Source organism: Cervus canadensis, chromosome 32, assembly GCF_019320065.1.
Source record: "Cervus canadensis isolate Bull #8, Minnesota chromosome 32, ASM1932006v1, whole genome shotgun sequence".
NCBI lineage: Eukaryota > Metazoa > Chordata > Mammalia > Artiodactyla > Cervidae > Cervus > Cervus canadensis.
This window is the reverse complement of record NC_057417.1, coordinates 40,035,191-40,053,240: the sequence shown is the minus strand read 5'-3', so window position 1 is coordinate 40,053,240 and position 18,050 is coordinate 40,035,191. Positions and strand designations below refer to the sequence as shown.

The following is an 18,050-nucleotide window of genomic DNA, read 5'->3' as shown; positions in this document are numbered from 1 at the left end:
GTAGGGACCTGCAGGCCCGCTGCTGGGGGAGGGCACCTCTCTTGGCCGCCACCCGCCCGGCAGCCCCCTGCCCGCAGTCCTGGGCCCTGGGGCCCCTGGGAGCTCGCAGCCGTGCTGGCTCCCCTCCAGCTGCCTGCCTTTGCATCGATCCCCTAATAACTCGATCCATTATGCCGGAGCAGGATTCTTGGAAGCTGGCAGGAAAAGGAAGGCTTCTGCGAACGGTCTGAGTCATTTTTTTTAAACTAACAATAGGGTGCCTCTCCCCTCGCCAGTGCGGCGGGCTGTCCACCCTCACTGTGCCCCTAGTGGCAGGGGCCCCGGCGGCCTGGCCAGAGCCACGCTGTCCCTCCCAGGGCTCTGGGCCCCATCCAGCTCCCCACTCTAGTCCAGCCCGGCCCGGGACTCGGGCCCTCGTGGAGGAGTCACTTGCTGGCACCCCCTCTGGGAGGGAGACTGTCCACCCCCCACCCTGGCTGTGGACAGAAGCTGAATTTACACCCGAGTCTCCTGGGCTCCTAGCTCCTCAAAGCACGTGCCCTCTGGGGTCCAGCTTCCACAGGGCCAGGGTGACCAGCAGACCTCGGGCCCAGCCTCCAAACAGGCTGAGCAAATGGGCCAGGGCAAGCGGCCAGGGCCAGGGAGCACTATCTCATCTGCAAAGTGGGGACCCCAGCAGCACCCCCTCCCCAGGAGGAGCCTGGAGAATTCTCCTGCAGGTGAGTGCCACTGCCCCAGGCTGGTGGTCCTGGCGGGGAGCAGGACCCATGCCATCCTCACTGGCGCCCAAGGGCCCTGCTGTCTCCAGCTCTTCCATCAGGAGAGGCTGACGAGACTGGCAAAACCCTACAATGCCCATTTTCCAGCTGAATTTTTATGGCTTGGAAAATTCACACGTTTTTCATAAAAGAAAATGCTATGGCAACACCTAATGAGTTTATTATTGTTTTAAATTAATGACTAAAGAGCGATTTCTAAATTTCTTCAACTTAAACTCCAAGAAGATAAACAGCAGAACAGAGACCCATTGCAGACACCTCCTGGGGCCTCAATCCATCAGGCCCTGGGGTTCGGGAACCTGTTTCAGAGGTGGCAGAACAGGGTCTGAGTGCCCAACTGTGCCAGGGCTCCCAGCCTCAGAAGGATGTCCCCTCCCTGCCCTGCCGGACCCCCCAGGCCCCACCCCCAGGGGCCTTCCTTCTGGGCCCGCTTCAAGAACCCCCAGTCAGCAGCCAGTGCCTCCCCAGGCCGCCCTTGGGTTCCAATGGACACACCCCAACACCCCCAGGGGACCAAAGCACTTCCGGCCACACAAACATGGTTCCCACATCCAGTGCTGGCTGGGGGGCCCCACCCCATGTGTCCCCAGATCCCCCCTTCCTGCATCTGCCAGGGCCTGAGGGGGCCACCCCTGGCTGGTCCAGCCGGATGTACCCCTGCCCCGCAAGGGCCTGACTGGGGGTCACTAGGGGCTCAGCAGGACCCTCTCCGAGAAACAAAGCCCACCTTTCCCACCGATGGCCCCTCCCGGGGCAGGGACCCCCGCCCCCTGGCCCCCACGCACCCCATGAGGTGCTGCGGGCTGAAGGCCGATGTCTGTCTCCGGAGCTGCAGGAAGCCTGCGCCAAGGACCCCGGGCACTTCCGTAGTGAATCCTTTAATTAGAGAACCCCGGGCTCCAGCATGGGTCCCCGGGGCTCCAGCACGGGTCCCCTGCTGCTCCTACTCCCGAGTTCTTTCCACGAGCACCATGTGCTGCCTGGGGGGTGGCCCAGGCCCCGCTGCAGGAGAGGCAGCTCAAGGGTGGTCCGGCAGAACCCAGGGGTTGCAGAGGCAGTCCCTGTGGGGGGTGTCCTTTGCACTCACTGAAGGCACGTTTGAGAGCCCCGCTCCCATTTCTAGAAGCTTCCATGAGGCCAAGGATCAGGAGGTGAGGGTTTGATGGCTGGCTCCGGATGTGGTGGGCCTGGGTCTGGGCCAGCAGATGAGCGGAGGGGTGCTTGCTCCCCGGAGGGGGGCTGTGGGGTCTGCAAAGACTCCAGCCGGCCAGGACCGGCCCCCCCAGCCCAGGTGGCTCTGCCAAGGAAAGCTGCCACCAGCCTCCCAGGTTGGGCCTCACTCTCCTACCCACCCACCGGGGACCCGCGGGATGCCTGACGCCCCAAACACACTCACACAGCTCCACAGGCGCCAGAGTGACCAAACGCTGCCTCTTTTGGCATGAGGGTTACACTCAGCCCAGTTCCCTCCCGGCCGTCAGTTCCGAGCATGTCTCCCCAAAGGCAAGGGGGCACCAGGGGTCGAAGATGAAATACACAGGTTCACACTAAAGCGGGTGCGGACGAGGGTCCCGGCCAGCAGAGGGTCCCGGCCTGCTGACGCCCTGCCCAGCCCCCTCCAGAGGATGTTCAGGAAGGGGGCGGCAAAACGGGGGCATACCCGGTCGGCATGGCAACCAGGAAGTCAGCCCGACCTCAGCCAGACCATTATGGCTGGAGAGTGAGGCGTATTTTCTAATTAAAGTGGGAGAGGCGACATTGATCCTGGGTCCGTGGTTAACGAGACGGGGGACCTGCAGGGGGCCTATGCAGGCCTGTTTTTCCCACCAGGCTCTCCCCCTGCCCCCCGAGCCTCCCCACCTTCTCTAGTCCCTCTTTTAAGGTAAAACTCAGACCAGGCCACAGCTGACTCTACCCGGCTTCAGATTCCACACTGTGCCGGCCCAGAGAAAGGCCCGGAAGGCGTGGGGAGGGGGCCGCCCCCTGTGGAGGGCGGGTGGTGGCCAGCTGGCGGCCCAGAGACGCCCAACCAGGAGGCCACTGCGGGGTGGGCAGGGCTGGGGGTCTGGAGGCGAGCCCCCAGTGGTGCCCACCAGGCAGCTGGAGCACGGTGGAGGTGGGAGGCGCCTGGGAGGGGCGCGGGGGGGCACTGACTCTCCCCGCCCGGCCTCCAGAGCTCTGCAGATAAACAGTCTAAATTAGGAATTAAAACGTCGTTCGCTCCCACCAGCAGACAGGCCAGCCATATTTCAAACGTGCAGGAAACACCCTGGCCTCCTCCTGGAGCCCCAGACTTCCCAGTGTGGGTCTGCAGGGTCAGCACGCAGAGGTCAAGGTCAAGGTCGAGCGCAGCACAGCCTGCTCTGCCCCGACTGGGGCCCTGCAAGCCGGCAGGCTCAGAGCAGGGCCGGGACCCCAGCCCACTGTACAGTCATGTGCTCTGCCGGGGCCTCCCACGAGGCTCTGAGAAGGCCAGGAACCCCCACCGGGGCAGGGGTGGCACTGGGAATCCCCTCCTGACTCCCCCCCACCCCCTGCCCCAGGGGAGGCCTCCGTGGGTGCTGGGCAAGGATGTCTGCCCTCGGGCACTGCCTGGGCCCCGTGGGGCTGCAGCCCCTCCTTTCCCGGCTCCAGGGCCCACCCTCCCCCAGCTTCCTGCCCTCTCACTCCCAGGGGGGCGGGGGGGGTGGTGCAGCCTGGAACAGGGCACAGCCCTGGGAGTGAGCACTTGGCGGTGGAATTCCAGCCATCAACGAACTGGAGGCTCATCTCTGAATTCCAGCTGGAGGATGCCTGCTCCACCACGGGTCAGCCCACGGGCCGCCAGGCTGGTCCAGAGGATGCCACCGCTGGGGAGCGTGGGGAGATGATTCAGGACCAAGGCGCAGATGGGAGAGGGAGGTGCATCGGGTGCTGGGAGGGCTGAATCGGCAATGCAGGGGGCCCCCCGAGTGCCCCTCCCCCCACAGGGGCCCCTGCACGGCCGCCATGTGGGCCTGCCCCAGGCTGGGAGGAGATGCTTCCTGGGGTGTCAGCTGTCCTGGGGCCCTGCTCTGACCCCTGCACTGATGCCCCACAGGGACCACGAGTCTGGGGGACGGTGGCGGAGATGGCCCTCCTCCAGCAGTTTATAGAGGAAGCCACTGGCTGGGCGTTGGGGCACCTTGAAACTGTCACCCCACAAGTCACAAATCCTAGCCACAAAGAGTCAGCAGACACAAGCCTGGCCACACCTCAGGCCACAGCCACTGAGACAGAGAAAGACAGAGAGCCTGGGGGACCGACCCACGGAACCCAAATGGCCAGGGTGGACACTGGTATCTGATCACAGACACCGCCCAGCCCGCCTCTGCCCTGTCTCACGGGGCTGCTGGGAGGACCCGTGGAGCCGCCTGCAGACACCGCTTCACACGCCTTCGCCCAACACCTCTGCCTGGACACTCTGGCCATGAGGAGGCAGAGCTGCCCAGCCCTTCTGCCTATGGCCAGTGTCTCCACCGGGATGAGAGGAAACCACACAGAGGAGCGGGCCCTGCATGCCCTGGGCACTGCTGGGCAGCGGGTGCTGGTGGCCCACGACTCCCGGCTCTGTGCAGAGCTGAGCCCACTCCGCGCATTAACCTGTCCAGCGTGGCGACTTCGGGGAGCAGGGCAGGAGCATGTGGTCAGGAGAGGGTGACCATGTGACAGGCCCGGGTAGCCATGGACTCCAGGGGACAACACTTGGATCCAACAGCTCTGGGGAGGTGCCATGGGCTGAATGGCTCAGACCCTGGACCTCAGAACACGGCTGTGTTGTTTGGAAACGGTGCTTTCAAAGGGGTATGGAGGGTAAAAAGAGGTCGCCGGATTGGACCCTAACACAGACCACATCTTTGTAAGAAAAGATGAGCACAGACACACACACAGCGGCACCATAGGGAGACGACAGCTACAGGCCAGGGTCAGAGGCCCCAGGCTGCCCGGGAACATGCCAGCTCCCGCCCCTGAGCGCTCCACCCGCTGTTCCCCACGGGCACTGAGCCCCTGCTGGTGCCAGCCTCCACCCCACCCCCACCCCGAGCATCACACACGCTGGCCCGAGCAAAGGGGCAACCCTCAGGGCTTCTCTTTCCAACAAAAGGCCACACGCCACGGTCCGCGCGCCTCCGTTTCCTGAGTCTGGGGAGCCCAAGGTGTGGGCCTTGGAAGGAGGTGGGTTGGCCAGCGGCGGGGACGCCCTGGTCACAGGCGAGCCGGCCGAGGAGCCCTGGGGTCGCCAGGCCTGGAGCAGCCCTCGGCATGCTAAATCGCTTTATGTAACTCGGGCCAGGCCGGTAAACCAGGAGCCCGGCTGGGGATTAGTGACAGGCGTTGCCACGGCAACCTGATTAGTCGGAAACGTGTCGTCTTCGGGCCTGGCGCTGCTCTGCAGAGGTAAAAGGAAACCCCAGAGATTCATTAGCAACAGGTTCCCATGGCAACCGTGCCAAGCTCATTAATAATTTTTTTTTATTCCTAGTGTGGGTGTTGAAATTCTCCAGAGGGCTGATGGAGGCACGGATCCGGGCAAACACACGCAGCTACTCCCCCCACAGCCTGGCACCACCCTGCCCATGTGCCTGCCTGTGTGCCGGGGCGCGGCACCTGGCAGGCCACACACTTCCGACGGCCGCGCCTGAAAGGTCCATTGAAGGGAGACCCGGGTTAGAAGGGCTGCCCAACCCAGGAGGCCACCAAGACCCTCTTCCACCCTGACCGGGCAGTGCTGCCCACCGCCCAGGAGACACCCCAGGAGCATCTGCAGGAGGGCAGGTGGGCAAGCCCTGCTCCTCGGTGGGCTCAGGCTCAGGGCAGGGGGCGGTGTGGTCTCTGCTGCCCACCGCCTCCTCTCTGCGGACTACCACTGAGACTGCTGCAGATCCACGGGCTTAGAGACCCAGGTCCAGGGCACAAGGGGGTAGGAAATAGGCGCTGCTTTGGAAAATGCTTTGGCATCTCAGGCACTCTGACACAGTTCCCTGTAAGCGGGCAATTCCGCTCCGGGTGCATGCCCAACTCGGACACGACTGCTCATGGCAGCACTGCTCACAGTGGAAAGGTGCAAACAGCCAGGCCCACCGGCAGTGAACGAGGAGACAACGTCCCACCACGTTGGCCCCAAAAGGAGCAGCGCACCCTCCCGCTATGGCCCAGACAAGCCCAGAGGACACGCGTTCAGAGAGACACCAGACACACGGTCACTTCTCGCGGTTCTGCTCCTATGAAATGCCCAGAGGAGGCACATCCGGAGACAGAATGCAGGCCAGGGGCAGGGTGGGGGGGCCCAGGGCCATGGGTGGTGACTGCTGATGGGGACAGGGTCTCCTTCTGCAACAAAGCCTCAGAACTGCTGCACAGCTGTGACCAGAGCAGAGAACAGAGTGTGTGACTAGCACAGCGCGTGGCCTTACGTCTCGACGATGCTGAGAGAAAGCGGGCGTCTGGGTGTGCCTGAGCTCCGAACTCCCGGGACGTGCAGGCACCCACTCTGACCCGCTGTTTCCTCATCGGCCGACAGGACTCGGGTGAGAAGTGCCCCAGGCCTGAGCCACAGTGAGGGTCTCCCTGCGGCAAACGGTGAGCCTGGTTACCACTGTTCCTCTGCCCTGAGGTCAGAGGTGAGCAGGTGCCTGAACCACAGGGACATGTAGCAACACGACCCAGAGCCCAGCACGGCCTTCCAGGCCGAGGGACACCCCGGGAAGGACCCAGCATGCTGAGCGGCCTGCCCTCCGCCCGCCCATGTCCTGGTGACACCCGAGTGAGAAAACACGAACACAGAGGCCCTGCCGCTCAGTCGGGTCGCTGGGTTTGAATCTATGAACGGGCCATGTGGACGCAGGACATGTGGCCCAGTGGTGTCTGCGGGGTGGCCAAGAGGTGGCCGCAGGGTGTCCTTCCCCGCGGGCCCCAAGCCAGTTCTCCCCACCTCTCCCTCCTGTCCCCTCGACCCAGATTTCAGTGGCTCTGGAACAGCACCGAGGAGTTCCGGGAAGCCCAGCGTCTGCCACGCAGACCCGCACCAGGGACACGCTGCCTGAGCCCCCCGCCCCAGGCCCCGCCGGCCGGCGATCCCGATGCTGCCCCCGGCTCTAGACCGCTCCTTGGGGCACTGAGGGGCTACTGAGATCCTTCCTAGGGACCCCAAGGCTCCACGCTCAGCCAATCTCCTTCCGCCTCCAAGGCACCCCAGACAGTCCGCCCGTGGCCTCCTGCCCCTGCTGGGGGCTCACCCCGCCTCTCCCAGCGTCTGCACCCCATGTGGGGCATCCTTCGCGTCCTGCAGCCCACTGAACCACATGACCGAGCCCATGTGTCCATGGAATCCAAGCTGCCGGAGCGCCTGGCCCGCCACACCTGAGGCACAGCATGTGTCGGCCAAACACAGTGGCCATCCAGAGTCACGGGGGCCCAGCAGGCCCAGTCCCATCCCGGGGCCAGAGCTGGGTGGCTGCCCTGCCAGCAGGACTCGGGACGCGTCCTCATCCATCTCGATGAGGCGCTAATGCAGGCTGACTCATCAGACTGCGGGCTGGCCAGGCGACTGCTTGAAAGACAAAGGGACGCGTGGGGCGAGCTGGTGCCCCCACCTGGCCGGGAGAGGGTCACCCCCCGCACCTCCCAGTCACCCCCTTGCACCGTCCCACGGGCTCACGCACCCCTGAGGCACATGTGGCAACAGCAGCTTCAAAAATCAGTGGACGCAGGCCAGTGCTCAGTGGGCCCTCCAGGCCGCCCCTTCTAAGGGGAGCACCGAGGCCCCCCGGCCCTGCGGCTCCTGTCAGACGTCCCCACACCTGTCTCCTCGCCTCCACGCCAGGAGCCTGACCTTCAGACGGGCACCCAGGGGCCCCCCACCCAGCCTCAGCTGCCCCCAGCAGCCCCAGAACACTCACGCTGTGCAGGCCTTCACACCCCAGTCCTGTAGACCACCCCGCAGGTCCACCCCGAATGCTGCCCACCAGCCGTGGTCGTCCTCAGCCTCAGTGAGACCTGGGTCTCATCTGTCTGTGTGTCCTCTGCCTCCTGCCCTCGCCCGCCCCCCCAGCCAAGCACAGCCCCTGAGCCCCCGCCCACTGGGAAGGAGCCTCACAGCCTGGAGGGAGCCCAGTCCGCCCGTGCCGGGGCCCTGGGGACCAGGAGAGCCAGGCTTGGGGCAGGGCCCCCGCCCGGGCTGAGGAACCCCAGGGCTGGGCTCCGGGTAGGGGGCGTCAGGGGAGTCCAGCTCCAGGACCGAGGCCGCCTCTTTCCTGGCTACCTGGGGCAGCGCCTGGCAGGAGAGAGTGTGGCAGCAGCCAGCCAGACCCCCCTGGAGCCTCTGTGGCTGGAGCGGGTCCCCAGCTGGGAGCAGGTCGTCCACGCAGCATTCCGCAGGATGCCTGCGGTGGCCAGAGTCTCGGGACGGAGCCAGGCGAGGCTGGACACCGGGGCTCCTGCCACGGCCACTGCACTCCAGCCGCCTGGGGCAGCGGCGAGCCCCACAGCACAGGTCACTCGCTGAGCGAGGGTCCCAGACGCCCACAGGGTCTGTGCAGGCTCCATCTGGTGGAAAGGCAGCTAAAGGCCTAACATCCTGGACAGACACCTCCTCAGGAACATCCCCCACCCCAGGTGGGCGACCTCCCAAGAACCCCAGAGACGCAACCGTTTGAGGTCTGACCAGGCCTCCCTGGTGACGAGGCCTCCAAATGACCGACTTCACGGCTGGTTTTGCCTGCATGGCCGAGCTCCTCGTGGCGAGCAGAGGCTGGCCTGGGGTGGATGGTCCGATGTACCTGGCAAGGACCACCTCCCACCAGCCCGTCCCCACCACCTGCCTCTGCCTCCAGGGGCAAGCCCAGGTGTGCGAGCTGGGGAGGGCCCCCGAAACAAGGCACCGCAGCACAGGGCTCACACTGCAGGAATTCTCACAGCCCAGCGGCCGGGAGTCCGCGACGGGGGGTCAGCAGGCCACGTGGGGACCCATCCAGGCCCCTCCCAGACTCTGGAGGCTGAAGGAACTGTGATCCTGGGCGTGTGGCCGCCTCACGCAGCAACTGCTTCCAGCCTCACGCGGTCTCTCCCGGCATCTGCGTCCCCTCCTCTTAGAGGACACCCATCAGGGAGTCCAGGGCCCCCCAGCCCAATCTGACCTCATCCGAACATGACCACGTCTGCAAAGACCCTACTTCCCCACGAGGTCACTTTCTGAGGTTCAAGTGGACATGAATTCAGAGGCACGCTCCAGCCAGCGCACCAGCCTACCCGCGTCAGTCTGTGCGGACGATGGGCACACCCACAGCCACACTGACGCCCAGCCTGCCCGCTCCGACCGCCCCGGCGCCCCCACTGGCCTGGTCAATCTGCCTGGGGCTGTGGCGACGCTCCCAGCTTAGGGCAAGGGCCCCCAGTGCTGCTGCCCTCCCATCTGCTTTTCTCCACCCCCGTCGCAGACTCCCTGAAGCCCTCAAGGGCCTGCCGTCCCCAGCCCGCGGCCAGCACAGAGGGCAGAGCCTGGAACATGCACACAGCTCCACGTGGGCTTGGGGGACACGTGTGTCCCATCCCGCCAACAGGTGGACACCTGCGCAGTCACAGGAAGCACTGAGCTCCAGGCTGAGCCAGGCTGGCCCCAGACCCCCCAGGGTGCCCACAGGCGGCTCAAAGGTCAGTCTGGTGGCGCCAAGTGGGCGGCCTGGGCCTGGGAGCTGAAACCTGCGGGGAGGCCCCACGGGCCCTGCCCAAGAGGCCTTCCCTGGCCAGGGGGGCCGAGAAGGCCCCGCCGTGAGCCTGGGCCCGCCCGCTCGGCTCCTCAGGCGTGCTCCCGGGGAGCGGCCGGCGGTCAGGCCAGCCTAGCAGATGGGCTCTGACTACCCGACCTCCCCGGGCAGGCGGGACTGGGGCCCCCGCTGGCACACGCCTGCCCCTCAGCGCAGCACGGCCAGGTCTGGGAGGCAGGCCGGTCCCCCAGGCCCGAGCCCACCCCCTCGCTGCATCGGCCTTCACTGACACAGACTGGGCCCCCTGAGAGGTTCCACTGCCTCCCGGGACGTCTCCCAGCCCCTGCCTGCTTAACACCTGATGCTGCCCACCCTCCCTGCAGGCTGGGGTGGGGAGACGCAGGCACGCTCAGAGCGGGGAGGTGGCTGCACCTCCGGTCATGCCTCCGAAGCCTCCACGGCTCAGCCCTCTCAGCAGCTGCTCTGAGCTGGACGAGACCTTCACCCCCCGCACTGGGATGCCCCACAAACACCACTCTGTCGGCGACGGAAAAGGAAGAGGGGCCGTGAGGGAGATACTGAGGCGTGTGAGGGGCCAGCACCCAGGCTGACGGAGGGGCCCCCAGAGGCCCCAGCCTAGCCGCGGGGATGTCAGGGGCCCTGGCCCCCAAAGAGGTGTCAGGGTGCCCCCACGACCACCCTCAGGAGAGCGACAGCCCGAAACACAACCACCCCGCCAGGGCCCCCGCCGGGTGCCAGTGAGCAGGCGGGCAGCAGAGAGGCCCCGGCAGCCCGGAAAAGGGGTGCTGTCCCCGCTGCTCCGGTGCCCTGACCCCACCTGGGAGCGGCGGGGAGGGGCCAGCATGAGCAAGCAGGCTGGCCACCGCCTCATGCCAGGCTCTTGGCACCGGCATCAGGTCGGGCTCTGCCCAGTCCAGGCAGCGGACAGGGACTGTGCCCACCCACAGGACTGGCCTGTCCCCCAGCCCCAAGCGGGCGGGGGGAGGGGGGCTGCTGGCCGCCTCCCTGTGCTGCCTGCCTGCTGGCCACCCCGAGCACCACCCCCCGCCCCCCTCACCCCCCGGCCCCGCCCAGAACGCGAGCCTCTCACTAACGTCGGCTCCCTCCGTGCCAGAGCAGTTTAGGCGGCTCCATGTGGGAGGGAGAGCTGACGCCAGAGAGCGCTGGGCCACCTGGACTGTCCCAGACCTAGCGGGACAGGCGGGCCGGTCGCAGCCAGACAGCCCCTGCGGGGTGGGCCCAGCCCTCTACCAAATCTGCCTCCAACCCCGGCCAAGGGTGAGGCTGACACGGGGCTGCCCGGGACACGGCCCTGGTCCTTGTTGGCATCGTGCTCAGGAAAGGGGGTGTTCCTGGGACCCCTGAAGCCCCCTCACATCCGGGAGCCACCGGGGGCCACAGAGGCGGGCGGCTCCCACCATGCTGCTCCCTGCCCGCTCCGGTCCCGGGGACACAGAGGTGGCAGCGTCCCTACTGGTACGCTCTAATTGAGCACATCCATCAGCTGTCCCCACTGATCGGAGCTCCGGGCTCGGCCAGCGCTGGCGACACCCTGCCCGCCCGGCACCAGAGGAGCCCACGCCCCGGGGCCGGGAACACCGGGGCCCTCGCGCCTGCGAGGCTACGCAGGGCAGCACAGCCTCGCCTCCCTGCAGGCGTGTGTGCACGTGTGCGTGTGCGCGCGTGTGTTTGGCGGGGCCCCTCCTGACGAAACGACAAGCCGCTACTCACTCCGTGAAGACAGCAGAGGCACGCGGCCCCATCTGTCATCTGAGGCGGGCGCGGCGCGCAGGCTCTGGGGACGCTGCCCGAACTCGCTGCCAGCTCGCCAGGGCTGGGCCGCTCGCCTCCCAGACCCGCCAGGGAGCCGGGCCCTAAATCACCGCTGCGGCTGCCAGGATGGGCGCCCGCCTGGAAACTCAGCCGAGGCCCACGTGACTCAGAGGTGTTCCCGCTTCTGTCAAAGAGAACCGCTGGGGGGAGGAGGAAGCAACTGGTCCTCTGTACCCCTTGCGAGGAGGAGAGAAAGGGAAACTGGCCCACTCGGCCGGCTGGCAGGGCGGCCACCCCTTCCCAGGCGGGCAGGCACACGCCCGTGAAAGGAGGTAATGCGTTCCCGCCCGACCTTGACGGCAGGGCCAAGGTCTGGACTCCGAGCCGCACACAGGCTGCACGGACTCAGCCCGACGATGTTTGACAGGCCGGCCCATCCCCCGCATTCCTTCCCATCCTGACCCTGGAGCCGGGCGTTTCGCCAGCTCCGGGAGGGCGAGGGGGGTACCCAGACCACCTCTGAGCACTGCACCGTGCCAGGGAGGGCACCCACAGCCTCCCGCAGCAGAATAGAATTTGGGTGGTCACCACGGGGCGCCCACGGCCTCCCCTCGGACCCTGCGCCACCCTCCACCTGCCCTGTCCTCCACTTCTCCCCAGAGTGGTCCCAACACGGCCCCTCCCGGAGAACGAGACCCAGCCCGGCAGGCAGCAGGCCCGGCCCGAGGCCCCAGGCCAGCCGGTCACCCGTCTGCCACACTCACAGGCCTCTCTGGTCGCCCTGCCCCCTCGCCCCACCTCAGCACATCCGCCACCCCTCCTGCCGAGGGCCATGTGCCGTCCACCTCGGGGCCTTTGCACGTGTCACTTGGCTGCCTGGGCCAGCCCTGCTCCCCGTCCACCCTCCCCTCTCCTCCCCCCAAGGTCCCCGTGAGCAGGGGGCTCCCTGACTCCCAGCCCCCAGCGGCCTCCACCCGACCCACCCGGCCCCAGGACCCGCAGCAGTCAGGCTAGAGGCCGACACGCAGTGGAAGTGGCCTGCTGGGAGGACCCGGAGCCCAGGACAGGGCCCAGGAGGGTCTGCACAGTGAGGCCGCCCAGCCCCCCGCACACAGCACCCCCGGGCCCAGCAGGGAAGCAGGTGTGGGGGCGGGGGCAGTGCTCACGTCACCGTGTGTCAGCGTGCCCCACACAGGCACTTCATCAGTGCTCCTGGCGTCTGCCGACTAATCAGGCCGCCAGGAGCTGAAGGGACACGAACCGTCTGCCTGCATCAGGGCCCCGCAGGAGCCCGGGCAGGGAACGGGGCGAGTCTAGAAGTCTAGGCCCCTGCAGGCTGAGGGTGAGCCAGGACCCTTCCCGGGCAGTCTCATGGCAGTGAGTGACTCAGACACAGCCAGGGCCCTCCCAGGCAGACATACCTCAACTCACCCCAATTTCCCCTTCTACACCCCATGCCTTCCTGGACCTTGCACTCACCCAAAGAGTCCAGCCCAGCCTCACCTCCTCCAGGAAGCCCTCCTCAACACACCAGCCAAGAGACGAACGTGTCACAGCTCGGCTCTAAACTCAGGGTCCCACGGGATCTCAGGCCTGGGTCCAAAGACTCCAGGAGCAGGCACCCCAGGGACACGGCTCCCCCTCCCAACCTCCTGCAGGTTCTCTGAGATCACCTCTCCACTGTGCCCCCCTCCACTGGCTCTCAGGGTAATGTCCTTGACCAGGGCTTCCCCCGTACCCCACCCCAGGACACGTGCCCTCAGATCCAGGGGCAGGGGGCTGGGCAGGCCAGAGACACATGGACACACACCCAGCAGCTCCTTCCAAGTCAGAGGAAGTGGGGGTGGCCCTGTCAGCCTGGGTCCCACCGGCCGAGGGGCAGCAGGCCCCCAGTCTGGGAGCTCCAGGTCCAGGGCAGCATCGGGACGAGGGCCCAGGACCAGGCGCTGGGGTGGGCGTGCTCGTGAGATGGAATGCCCCCCGGGCCTGGGCTTCATAAAGTGCTCAGCGGTCGCAGGCTTAGGAAGGGGAGGACATGGACCGTCCACTCACGGCCAGTCCGTGGGGCCAGGGGGGGCGGTGGGGGCAGATGGGGGCCTGTCCCCTTGCACCCCCACGCTCCACATGTCCTCACTGGGGCACCCGCTGGGAGCCAAGGCGCTGGCAGCGAGCATGGGGGAGCGGCAGGACAGCCTGCGACCGCGGTGTCCACAAGACACCTTCAAGGACCTGGACGCTGGGCCTCACCTCCCTGCTGGGCAGGGCCCTGCCAAACCCGCGGACACGGGAGCCAGGCCGGGCTCACCCAGCGCTGTCCTCGGGCGGCCCTGTGACCTTGCCACGTCCTCTGTCTCCTCTGAGCCCTGCGCCTGGGTGTCTGCTGCCGGGCCCCTGGGACACACCTGGGCACGACCACCACCCCCGAGCCCCCAGGTGCCCCCGCGGCCAACCCCCAGCGCCTCGGCGCCCAGACGGGGCCACAGCTGGCCTCCACGGCTCCCGGAGAGGTGGCGGCAGGGCCCCCTTCCCTGCCAGCGAGCACCCCTGGGAGGCCCCGCCCGGCTTGGGTGCTGGGACGCGGCAGTCTCATCACAGGCAGCGCGAGTCAGGAACCCCGGGGGAGCCCGGGCGGAACACAGCCCCACGGCGCGGGCTGCAACACAGATCCCACCCACCTTCCGCTATAAATAAACCTGTGTAGGAGACACAGCACTCGACCCAAAAGTTCCAGCACCATTATATTTTCAAAAAGCAAAGTAAATCAATAAGGACGCCGGCCGCCCTTGGGAGCTCCTCTGCTGTGGACCCGACATCCTTCATAACAAAGACAGGACACGCGTGTTCGTCTGTGTGGGGGGCCGTCCACGTCAGGCGGGGGTTCCCGAAAGTCCGGGCTTGAGGAAGGCCCCTGCCTGTGTTCCCACTGCCGGTCTCGTCCCCGCGCGGGGCTGGGCTCGGCGGACCGGCTGGGGTTCTGCCCGCCTCTGGGGAGTGTGGAGTGGCTTCACGGCATGTGGGTTCCCAGAGCAGACCCAGTCACCCCATCTCCCTCTCCAAGTTTACCCTCTGCAGCAGGAGAAGGTCCAGGGAAGGACGCTGGGCGCCGCCGGCACGACACCCACCTACAGGGCAGGGGCCGAGGCCGAGGGGTGTCCTCCGGCCGCAGGACAGACACCATGTGGGCTCTGGCAGACCGCAGGCCACCCACCGAACCCCAGCCTCTCACAAGGAACCTGAAGCACTCGGAAAAGGCTTGCTGAGGCCCACGGGCTTCCCCGAGGGGACCGGGCACCCCCCGTCAGGGCACACTGTCTTATCTTAGGTTCTCCCTGCAGCCGAGGCACCCCTGCCCCAGGGCCTGGCACCTGCTGGAGGTCACAGCCGTCCCTACTCGCTGGGGGCCTGACAAGCCCACCCCACTTGACACAGGCAGCCTTTCCATGGCCAAGCCGGGAAAGACGATACCAGGACCCGAGCTCCCCCACACCCTGCCAGTCGGAAGGGTGCTCCCCGATTCCCCGCCCCTGACCCGGCAGGGGGCTCCTCCTCGCCTCTCGACACCCTCCTGCTCCTGGAGTCCCCAGGAGCCCTGCCAGGGACAGACACACGGGCAGGTGGCCCTGCCAGCCCCACCCCCCACCCCCTGGGCGCCCCTCCACCCACGTGGGGCACCCCCCTCCCCTGCACTGAGGAACACAAACAACCTTGTCAGACGTCCCGAAGGACGCAGCCCGCCTGGAACATCCAGAACACAGGGTCAGGCGGGACAGGGACAGGGCGGCCAGACGCGGGGGCTGTCAGGGGAGAGAAAGTGCAGGCCCTGCTCCCACCCTTCCCTGCCTGGCCCCCATGTGCTCCTGCAGATGAAGGACGGGGGGGGGGCACCTCCCGTCCCAGGGCCTCAGGGCGCCCACCGTATCCCCCAGCACCCCACCCAGCCAGCCCACCTTCCCACCCAAACCAGGTGGCCTGGGGATGCCCAGGGTTTTGGAGGGAAGACCAGCCTACAGCCCCCCTGCAAGCTCAGCCTGGCAGCTGCTGGGGGCTAACGGGGGGCCGAGGCCCACCCAGGAGCTGTGGGACAAAGGCAGGCAGGGGAGCCTGCTGCCATGCTGGGGCTGCACGCAGCCATGGCCCTCCACCCAGGCCACGACGGACGACCCCTTGCACAATCAGCATTGGGGGCAGTGGGTGGGGGTTGGCTGCTCTGACTCAGCCCACGTTTGGATTTCAGGAAAGAAAAAAAGACAGGGTTTGTTACTTTCCTGCTACACATTCCTCTTTCCTATGTGATGTTTGTACAGTTAGACACACAAGGTAGGAAAAATATATACACGCATCGCTCATGCGGCCTGTCTCCTTCACGTGGACAGGGAAAGTTCACGTGCAAGGTCTCCCCCCAACCAGCCTCCTCTTCTCACCCAGTCCCTCCAAAGGCAAGGGGAGGGAACGCCTGGTGCCCACAGCCCAGCCACCTGGCAGCCAGGGATCCGCGGGAGAACCGGCTGGGACACAGCGAGCCAGGGCCCGTTGCCAGTCCCCATAGACCACCTGCTGGGGGTCCCCAGCTCTGTGACCTGTGTCCCAGAAATGCCCCCTGTCTGACCCAGCTCTGCTCTAGAACCTTCTCTGAAAGTCTGTGTCACTCTCACCAAGAGCAAAAAGAGAGGCCCCTTCCTCTGGGGTCAGGGAAGGACCGGGAGAAGGGACACCAGGGTGCGGGGCGCGTGCCAGCTGCCTCCCTGCCCCCCACCCCCAGCTGCGCATGACTTAAATCAGCCCCAACACCGAGTTCAGCCTGCAAAGGCGAGTTCACAACCGACGTCACCGCCTCTCCCCACGGAAAAGGACCAGCGAGCAGGCACGGCTTCCCGGCCCCCAGGGTCTCCCAGACTCTCCCAAGCGCAAGGGACAGGGAGAAAACTTTGATTCCTTGTTGAGGTCCCGCCGGCCCCCCGCACCCCCCACTGCAGTGAGGATCCTGCCTCAGGCCAGAGGTCCTGTAAACCCGGAGGGAGGAATTCCCGTCCTGACAGGCACCCAGGGGGGCGCAGGCAGTACCCACTTCCCCTCCTGGCCGACCCCTCTCCACCAAGCCCGCGGTGGCCTCGCCGCTTCTCTTCCACCCTCTCTCGTCCGGAGCTGGCTCTGGAGCGGGGACACCCGTTCCGATCAAGAAAGCCGCGGCCGCTGCCCCACAAAGCGCAGCCTGGGGCCGCCTCTCTCTGAGGAGCGCTCCCCTCGCGCCCCTGTACTGCGTCCCCCGCGCACCCAGACGGCGCCGGGGCCAAAGAGCTCGGGCGTGGGAGGCACACGCGGGAGGGGGTCCCGCGCCCCGGACCCCCATGCCCAGGATCCCCGCACCCCCGGAGACCCGGGAAGGATATGGGTTACAGACCAGCCGGAGACACCAGCTGCGCGGCCGCGTGGTCTGCCCGAGACAGAAGAAGACGGTGGCCGCCAGCGCCGGGTACGGGACGGGCTGCTCCTCGTCGGCGCCCAGCTCCGCGCCGCGCTCGGCCGCCGGACTCTCGGGGGGCGACGCACTGGGCCCCGACCCCCGCTCCGCCTCTGGCCCCGGGGCCCCAGGGCTCGCCGGGGACGCCGCTGCCGCCGGGCCCGGGGCTGGCGCGCCCAGGGGCACGCGGACCTCGTCGACCGCCTGCACGCCCTCGGTCATTGTAGCGGCTGGCAGCACCTGCGAGGGACAGGCGGTGACCAGGTCCCGGGAACGACACCCTCGCCCCCCTCGGGCGGAGCGGGATCCGCGGAAACAGCCACGGCCGCCGGGATGTCTTTGTCTTTTCTCATTAGAGACAAATGCGCCCCCCGCCCCCTCCCGCCGGCGAGGGCTGGGCGGCCCCTCCCCCATCGCCGGGGCGGGGGCCGGCGCCCGAGGGGCTCCCCTGCCGGCCGCCTCAAGTTGAAGAGGGTCCCGGCGCGCAGCGGGGCGCGCGTCCTCACCGTGTCTCACCTCGCTCCGGCTGCCGGCGGCGTCCCCGCGGGCATCGCCCGGGCGGTGCGGTCACAGCGGACCCGGCGCGGCGATCGGCCCCTGCTGGAGCCCCGCCGCCCCCGGCCCGCGCCCCCAGCCCGCGCCCCCGGCCCGCCGGCTCCCGCTCCGGCTCCCGCTCCGGCTCCCGCTCCGGCTGGCCCGGCAGCGACGGCGGCGGCGGCCGGGCGCAGAGGGCTCCGCGAGGCGGCCGGGCGCCGGGCGCCGGGCGCGGGGGGCGCGGACCGGGCGGCGGGGCGGCGAGCGATCGCGGATCCCGACCGCGCTCCGCGCAGGAAACTTCGGAGTGAGCGGCGGGCGGGGCGGGGGCGGGGCGCGGCGGCGGGGGCGGGGCCGGGCCGGGGGCGCGGGGGGGCCTCTCCCGCCCCGGGGCGCGCGCGCCGCCCCTCCCCCGTCGCGGAAGGCGCCCCGCCCCCGCCGGGAAGGCGGAGCAGGGCCCGCCCGCGCCCCCCATCGCGCTCCCACCCTCCCGCTTGGGGCGCGGGGCGCCAGGGGGCGCTCGCGGGGAGGCCGGGCGGGGGCGGGGCGGTGGCGCCGGCGTCTTCCCCGCCCCCAACTGCGGGGGCGGCTGGAGCCGCGGAGGCGGGCCCTCCCCTCCCCACCGGGGCGCGCACCCAGCCCCTCGGCGCCGCGGGCGGGGGTCGGCGAGGGGGCGGGGCTGCGGGCGTGGGCGGTGCGCGGCGGCAGGGACCGCGGCGGGCGCGCCCCTCCCCCTCCGCATGTGTGTCCTGGGTGTGACCGCGC

At 67.8% G+C, this 18,050-nt stretch overlaps 1 protein-coding gene across 6 annotated transcripts in view; it reads right to left on the bottom strand.

Annotated features, from left to right (window-relative positions):
• Positions 1-17,432, bottom strand: part of CACNA1H (calcium voltage-gated channel subunit alpha1 H) — a 57,175-nt gene extending 39,743 nt beyond the window's left edge. For 2 of the 6 annotated variants that reach the window (XM_043455684.1, XM_043455686.1), the window contains exons 1-2: positions 17,268-17,432; positions 16,681-16,991 (exon numbers count right to left, since the gene is read on the bottom strand). In XM_043455684.1, the coding sequence (XP_043311619.1) occupies positions 16,681-16,973 (293 nt within the window). In that variant the 5' untranslated portion in view covers positions 16,974-16,991; positions 17,268-17,432. Of the gene's footprint in view, positions 1-16,680; positions 16,992-17,257 lie in introns of all 6 variants that reach the window. The other 4 variants (XM_043455681.1, XM_043455687.1, XM_043455682.1 and 1 more) reach the window with 3 other exon arrangements.
• Positions 17,433-18,050: the final 618 nt, after the last annotated feature.